At 39.2% G+C, this 8,300-nt stretch overlaps 1 protein-coding gene across 2 annotated transcripts in view; it reads left to right on the top strand.

The window, feature by feature from the left end:
• Window positions 1-2,025: 2,025 nt before the first annotated feature.
• The window catches only part of tpcn3 (two pore segment channel 3), a 40,466-nt gene continuing 34,191 nt past the window's right edge, over window positions 2,026-8,300 (top strand). The window contains exons 1-9 of one of the 2 annotated variants that reach the window (XM_076295744.1): window positions 2,026-2,601; window positions 3,205-3,287; window positions 3,371-3,488; window positions 3,667-3,795; window positions 4,605-4,721; window positions 4,963-5,081; window positions 5,217-5,318; window positions 5,928-6,054; window positions 6,174-6,411. In XM_076295744.1, the coding sequence (XP_076151859.1) occupies window positions 2,506-2,601; window positions 3,205-3,287; window positions 3,371-3,488; window positions 3,667-3,795; window positions 4,605-4,721; window positions 4,963-5,081; window positions 5,217-5,318; window positions 5,928-6,054; window positions 6,174-6,411 (1,129 nt within the window). In that variant the 5' untranslated portion in view covers window positions 2,026-2,505. The remainder of the gene's footprint in view (window positions 2,602-3,204; window positions 3,288-3,370; window positions 3,489-3,666; window positions 3,796-4,604; window positions 4,722-4,962; window positions 5,082-5,216; window positions 5,319-5,927; window positions 6,055-6,173; window positions 6,412-8,300) is intronic. The other variant, XM_076295753.1, reaches the window with a different exon arrangement.

Below are 8,300 nucleotides of genomic sequence, written 5' to 3'. Positions count from 1 at the left end.
ACAAACACCAGCACTAGGCATTATCCCACTCTGCCACTGACAATCATACACATTCAGCAGTCACATTCAAATGGTGAAAATGTGTGTTGGTAAACACACAAGAAAAACTCCAAGTATACATTTGACAATAAAATGAAGGGCTTTCCTGAAAGAGTACACCTGAAAACTTTTGGATATTCTGGGGCAATTAGACATTTATAGAGAAGAACAGTAATGGATGAAATATAAATATGATAGACTTAATGATGAAGGAAAAATAGTAAACAAAGAAGTTCCCCTATATGTCATAGAGTGTGTCGGCATTCTGATTCTTGGCAACTAATGAGTGTGAATGTTAATTGTCTGATGTCATTCAGGTGCTGTTCAATAGTGTGAATCTTCAATAACCAATAGCATGTGCATCTTGAGCCTAAAGCTCTAGCAGGATTCGAACTCTCAACCTAACAAACACCAGCACTAGGCATTATCCCACTCAGCCACTGACAATCATACACATTGAGCAGTCACATTCAAATGGTGAAAATGTGTGTTGGCAAACACACAACATCAAGAAAATTCCTAGCATACATTTGACAATAGAATTAAGGGCTTTATAAAAAAAGAGTACATATCTGAAAATGTGCACTGTTAATGGTATCCACCTAATGATGGTTGTATGGTTGTTATCCAAGAAAAAAAATTTACTCATATAGGAATATAGGTGATATAGGAGAAATGGGCTGAGTGGTCGAACTTTATTGGCCTATATCTCTGAAATGGAACAACGTATCCAAATTATTTTGATAACTTTTGTGAGGCTTTGTCTAAACATTGTCTGTGAGAATTTTGGTGAAGATTTGATAATTTTTGAAGCCTGTGAAACTTTTTATGATGTTTGGCTTTTCTCTGAAATTGTGGCAAAAGTAAACATTTTTAGAGCATAAGACCAGGGTGAAAAAGATGCATCTGAATGTAGAGATTAATATGATGAAAGAATTTTGAGTCTAGGTGAATCTGGTAAGGAGAAATAAGCGTTTTTGACAAGAGCGCCACCTTTGGGTGCAGTACCCCAAATTTGGGTTATGGGTAGTGGGGGGTACTGGTAACAATACTTGAAAATGTCAAGTTTCTAGGACTTACGGTTTATAGGAATATAGGTGATCTAGGAAAAAAGGCCTAAGTGGTCTAACTTTATTGGCCTATATCTCTGAAATGGAACAAAATATCAAAATTCTGAGCGATAACTTTTGTGAGGCTTGGTCTAAACATTGTCTGTGAGAATTTTGGTGAAGATTCGATTATTTTTGAAGAGTGTGAAACTTTTTATAATGTTTGGCTTTTCCATGAAATTGTGGAAAAAGTAAACATTTGTAGACCATAAGACCAGGGCCAAAAAGATGCATCTGAGTTTAGAGATTAATATTCTGAAAGAATTTTGAGTCTAGGTGAATCTGGTAAGGAGAAATAAGCATAATTAACTTTTTTTTCAATAGCGCCACCTTTGGGTGCAGTACCCCAAATTTTGGGTTATGGGTAGAGGGGGGTACTGGTAACCATACCTGAAAATTTCAAGAGTTTTGGAGTTACGGTTTAGGCTACGCTGCTCGGACCCCTAATAAGAATACGTAGAATCACTATGGGTTGCCTCAGCTTCGCTGCTTGGCCCCCAATAAGAAATCGCGGATAACAGTAGAGTGCATTTTCATGCCCTCTAATTAAATGGTTGTAGCATCTTGGAAGAAAGGAAGTGCTAGGTGACGACAGCTCTAGAGGGCATGTTGCGTTTGAAGGTTTGGTCACTTCCCATAGGTTTTTTTTTTTTTTTTTTTTTTTAATCGGGAGATCTCATCAGGGGACCATTCATTTAGATCATCCAATCAGAACACTGCAACCGGTCCGGCAAAAATTCTCAAATCATTGCTTCATATCATTCAAGGGCTGTTTACGTGTCTACTTACTATGATGAAAGTTGTTGTAAGAAAATGTCAGTTTGAAGCCTCCCAGTTCCCTGTGGTGTGGCAACTTCAGAGATAAGCTACATCAGCAGTTAATTAGAACTGTTGCGTAGCCTATTTAAGAAAATGAACAGTTATACTTTCAGCAAGCCTTTATCTGACTCTGCGATAATTTTACCTATAGGCCTGGTGGAATGCTGACCATCCGAATCTTTCTCTCAGTCTTTTCCGCTATTTCCGTCACATGACGGAAATCACAGTAGGCTACAGAGCAAAAATTCTGTCCTTTCAGCCGCATGAATTATAATGGAGTATTTTCCCAAAGCTGCAAAGAAAAGACAGGGCAACGTTTAATTACTTTAGGCTACTCTATTAAATATCCTCCTGAAAGACGCAAATTGATCGTTGCAGGAGTTGCAGTCGGCTACTTCGGGAACTGCGCTCATCCTGGAAGAGAATTTCATTCCAGCTGTTCGCGTGCTGACTTTGAGGCGTCACCTCGGTAGCTCATGAGATAACTTTGAAAAAGTGCTTAAGAGTAGGCTAGAGCTGTTATTGTGCAGCCTGAATAATGTCTACGACCGGGAAGACCGAAAAAGTAGAGTCCGAGGCTGCAGAGGACCATGGGGCTAACGGTAACTCAGATGTCGATTCCAAGACAAAATATGTGAGTACAGCAGGCTTTAACTATCCGTGGATGTACCCCAGGTTTTGGACATTGTTATCTGTGGCCTTAATTAAAAAGGTTGGTGCTAGGCCCACCACGGTTCTGTGTTACATGGACATGTTTATTTGCAGATGTCAAAGTTTCGCCTTCAACATAGGCTATTTAGCATGACTATCAAATGTGGATGTTAAAGGCCTTTGATTTGCGTTGTAGTTTTTAAATCTTGAGCAGCCTACATCCTGCATGCCACCTCTTTAGGGTCCAGTTATATCACCCTGTAAACCTTCCCCCCACTCCGCACTGACAAATTCGCAGTTTGAAACTAAATGAGCATTAGTCATGGCTGTAGTAGCCTTGTATCAGTTTTCTTGTCCATCATTGATGCCCATTGGGATTTCTTGTAATCGACTCGGAGGTGCAATGAAATCCGTCTATCCAGGATTTAGCCTAGGAATATATGCAAAGTATACTAACTAGACTTAACTGAAGTGGTCTTCAAACGGTCAGAGTTTCGATAGTTAAATATGGCGCTGGAGTCATAGCCTATGTGAAATTGTAGCATTGTAGCTTTATGAATTTACTTTAATATGTTGCATATGACAGGACTTTGACCTTGCAGCAGTGTATGTCTCAGATGCCCAATACAATAGGAACATCTTCTTTGATGCCTCTCCACAAGCAGTCAGGTAGGCTATGCTCAACCACCAAAACGTTTGTATAATGATGGTGAAGGAAAGATGTGGATGACATTTTTTGTTTGTTTTGTCAGGCTCTATAAGTTTTACAACCACTGGGGCTTGCAAGTCCTTATCTATCTCTTCATAATTGTGGACCTAGGGCTAGCTGTGTTTGAAGAGCCTGCACTGATTCCTGATATGCCAATATGGGTAAACAATTAGGCTAATTAACACACAACAACAATATGATGCCATAAACAAGTTAACAACAATTCAGTTTCATACTAGTAATATAGCAAATAAACTCCATTGGTTTTCATTTGTGCACATAGGAAATGGATGTCCCTTTTCTGACACAAATCCCCCAACCCCCCACCCTGTCTTCCAGGCCTCCTCCATTGTTGAGCTCATATGCCTAATGGCTTTCACAGCTAGACTCACTCACTATGCTAAAGTCATTCCCCGTGAGAAGTTCTGGCTGGACCCGAAGAACATTTTTATCATTGTCATCATTTCAGTAAGGACCTATAACACTGTATTTCCCATCATGTGATGTTCACAGTGAGTATGAAGGGACTACCCTGTAGTGACACGTACAGACGAATCACAAATGTGCCACTCTGCTGACAGTAGGGTTTGCATTTTGGGTCAGACATGCCGTTTTAATTGCAGTTAAATGTATTTTATATGGATGCTCTATTCCAGAAGCACACCCATTTAATGAATATATTTTATACTTAGCAAATACACCAGAATCAGTATTGCAAAGCATTATTTCAGCCTACTTGAATCATTTTCTGTATGACTTCTATGCTTTTTGTCATACGGGTTCTTAGCACACCACAGGAAACTTTATTGCAAACACATGGAATATGCTGAGGAGTGCATTGTTCATTGAACTTTGGCCTTTTGTCAAACCTATTCAGCACTTTTCACCATAGTTAACAACCAGAATGTGTGGTATTCATTCAGGGTGTGTTATGTTGTCCGAATTGCACACAATTCACTCTTAGAAAATCTAGAAAATGATTTCCAGTCATGCTGTTGGTGTAGATATGTACAGAGCCCCCAAAGGACCATGGTGGGAATGATCTTTTTAGAGCCCCTTTTGCAATCCCTCGCAATACTTTTGACTTTGCGAGGGAACGCAAAAGTGTTGCAAGGGAACGCAAAAGGAGCTCTAAAAATAAATTTCCACCTCTAAAAAGGGAATTCCAACATGGTCCATTGGGGGCTCTGTACTAGATATTTTAATATATTTTTAGTGAATGTTTCTTTTTGTTATCTGACTCGTACATTTATTTCTTGCTCTTTCTTTTTTTTTAGCTCTCTCTGATTGACATGATCATATATGTGGGTTTGAAAACTGCTGGACATTTTGGAGTTCGTTGGTCCAGAGTCCTCAGACCTCTTCTGCTTGTAAACATTACAGAGGGTCGACAGGTCTAAATAACAAACTACTCTTCACATTCAAGAACTTGTTCTTATTACAGTATGCATGTCTAATACTGGTTTGTTGTTATTGATGCACTAGTGTTTTATGCATTTAATACAGACATTGCTTATCTTAGAGAAGATAATTCATCATAATGTCACATGACAATCAATCATAATGTGCCTTTTCAGAGGTGTTCCTATTGAAATAGTCTGCTCTTATTTTTTGATATTACTGTTTTCTCTTCAGCTGCGTCGGGCATTCCGGAGCATTCGTAATGCCCTGCCACAGATCTTTTATGTCTTCCTCCTGTTCATGTTCAGTGTGCTAATGTTCTCCCTCATGGCCCTGAAACTGTTTGGCAAAAGGCAAGTCAGCTTCTCCTGTGTGTGTGTGTGTGTGGTTTGTTTGATAGCAGCATCCTGGTTTTGTTCACAATGATCTCCTACAAATGTTGTATGGTACTTGTATTTTCAGTCTTAACAGGTGTCTATGTTTTCTAGGGGTCTTGAAACAGTGGAAGGAATCAAGTATTTTACCAACTACTTGGAGATTGTCTTTGATCTTTATGTTTTAGTCACCACTGCCAACAGCCCAGATGTCATGTAAGAGTTGGATTTTAGTTATTAAAGCTGTGTGTGTGTGTGTATATGCATGGGGTAGGCTATACATAACAGCATTCACATCTTGTTTTAGCATGTAGATAACACTCCTATGCACCCAACAATGGCAGCGCCATCTGACAATGTTTGTAAATGACAGGATTGAAAGTTATTCTGAACAGGAGGGAGATAGCACAGATAGTGTGGGGCCTCATGTTACACACCAGAAGAGCAGACATACAGCTCTGTAACGTCATTAACAGTGGTCTGCCCATCAGGTAATCTTCGATCCATGTAACCATGGGGGCATTCAACTGCATGTCTCCCTGTTTATTCTTCATATTATTATATTCTTCATATATTCTTCAGTAGTCAAGGCTGGATAGCGTTGAAGGCGCTTGAGAAGTTAAAGAACATAATTCACACCATACTGTTGGGTCTGTCAAGGGAGGAGTAGGCTATAAATCAGCCACTGATCAGCCATCTGATAACCAGCCACATATTTGGAATATAGACTGTTATTATAAATGGCGTAGTGTAAACCGAAGAGTGCTTAGTAAATATTGTTCTCTGGACAATTCTAACACATTCTCTCTTTGTATTTCTTTATAGGATGCCAGCATACAACTACAGTAGTTTCTTTGCTATTTTCTTCATTGTGTATATCCTCATAAACACCTATATTTTCATGTCGGTCTTCCTTGCGGTTGTATACAACAACTACAAAAAATACTTAAAGGTAAAGTAAGTTTAGAGTTAAAATGACAGGTGTATAAATTATCTTAAATATTCTGTGGATTCAAAAATGTGAAATGTGTACAACTGAGGGTAGAATGGTCTGAAATCTGGCTTTTGCAGTTTTTCCATCTGTCTATCTACATTGTTTGTAAGGAGGAAGTACGGCAGCTTGTGAAAGCCAAAAGGAGGAAGATGTTGCTGGCCTTTTCTGTGCTTCAACAGTCTAGTCTGGGGCAAGAACCAGTGGTGAGCAAGGCCCATTGGAACCAGCTGGTGTGTTTGGTCCAGCCTGGCATCAGCAGTGCCCACAGAGAGCTTCTGTGGAGTGTCTTTGATGACAACAACAAAGGTTACATAGGTCAGAACACAAGCATCCGAGTTCAATGTTTCTTCAAAAAGCTGTTACATATTTATTGATAATTTAAGTAGGTCATCATGAATATGATCAAAGTCTGTCATCAATTCCACTCTGGCATGGAACAATGTTGATGTGTAGGGGGCTCCTCGGTTGCAATTCTGTTGAATGGTATACACACTGCAGATTTGTGATGAATGAAAATAATATATGATTATTCTATGGTAGAGTATATTCAGAGGCTGTCTTGGTTCATTTAAACCAAATAGCCATCTTTTCTTCTCACTGCTAGTATTAGGGGTAGAACATCTTACAAAATCCACAGATTGGTCCGTATCACGGTTTTGGCGTCACAGTTTTCGGTTTGGTTCCGTGTGTTGGGCTGTAATAGTACAATATGCCAATGGTTTGGTACACTTCACATTTTTTCACCCACAGTAATGGTAAAGTTTCAATAACATCCTATAAAAATACACACGTAAACTATTAAAGGAACCATATGTAAGATTGTGGCCAAAACTGGTACTGCAATCACTTTCAAATTACTGTAGAGCGGTGTATAACCCGGATGCCGAAACACTACCGACTTTGTGATTAGTCGATAGGTAGAGGGTGGCGCATCAGGCCAAAACACAACACAACATGACATGACAAAACACAACATCAGTTGAGGGCTGCAACTTCACTTTCTAAATGACAATGTCCTGGCTGGACTATTGTGGTCAGTGATATAAGTATTTGAAATGAACATGATTTCTTAATGTCTAGTGACATATCAGGGCCATTAATTGAAATACATTTCTTACATACTGTTCCTTTAACTATATATTTTTTCTATAGACAAAACAATTCAATTCAGAATAATGGCGGTGTTTCTACAGTTTGTACTACAGTGAGGTAGCTTTCAATTGCTCTGGAGGTCCAACTATCAGTAGAGAGAGCTAGATTGGGTCAATATATTTAAAGTTTGACATTAAATTGATACAATTAAAATGATTTTTTCATCATGTAACAAAAGTCTGCTCCTATAGGCTAACCACCAAATGTTACTGTAAATCTTTGGCCATTAATGCTACTGTTATTTCTTTTATTGTTAAGCTACCCCCGGCTCCGGTGCGGTTTTGTTGTTTTATCAGTCTACGATGCAGGACGATGCAAAGCTACCGATTCAATTTCATAAAACTTAGTGAAAAGAATTACAGGGGCGATTGGAGGATCTGACCTCCCGCCTCCAAAAGAGATAAAATACTTGCTCTGTTAAAGGAACATGCCAACATTTTGGGAAATTAGCTCATTCACCATCTCCCCCAGAGTTAGTTAAGATGATACATAGCCTTCTTGTCTCTGCAGTAACGCAGTCTGAAGTACAGTACCCTCCATTAGCATAGCTTAGCATAGGTCATTCAGGTGGGCAGTTCCAACTATATCCCAAAAGTGACAAAAGATCTCAAACATTGTTGTATTTGTGTTGTGACTAGTATGTCTGAAAGCAAAAAAAAGCAACACCTCAATAATATGACAAAATCCTAAAGACATTCATCCGAGCACACCAGCACAGTCTTTATGTAGTGTTGTAAGGGGCTTGTTGCTAAGGTCTCGCCACTTGTTAGACTTGACAGTGTTCTCTCAAAATAGCGGTGTAGAACATGTGTATTTCACTTTAGACCAGCTTTTTTTTGTCAGTAGCATTAACATAGCAAATTGTGATCATGCGCCTCGTTTTTTTCATCGACATGCCTGTGGGTGCACAAGGTTCATTTGACAACTTGTGCACATGATGGAATAATGATGATCATTGTGCCAGTGTAAACTAGCAACAAGACTTGTGTCACGCCTGGCGCCACGCAAAGTGTAAGATTGAGCCCAAAATGTTTCAAAAAGCATTTGAATTC

This window comes from Alosa pseudoharengus, unplaced genomic scaffold (genome assembly GCF_046254945.1).
Source record: "Alosa pseudoharengus isolate Yale_2024_CS ecotype anadromous, Long Island Sound unplaced genomic scaffold, YU_APseudo_1.1 YU_APseudo_1.1_scf_1, whole genome shotgun sequence".
Lineage (NCBI taxonomy): Eukaryota > Metazoa > Chordata > Actinopteri > Clupeiformes > Clupeidae > Alosa > Alosa pseudoharengus.
The sequence above is the reverse complement of the archived record's forward strand: the minus strand, read 5'-3'. Positions and strand labels throughout refer to the sequence as shown.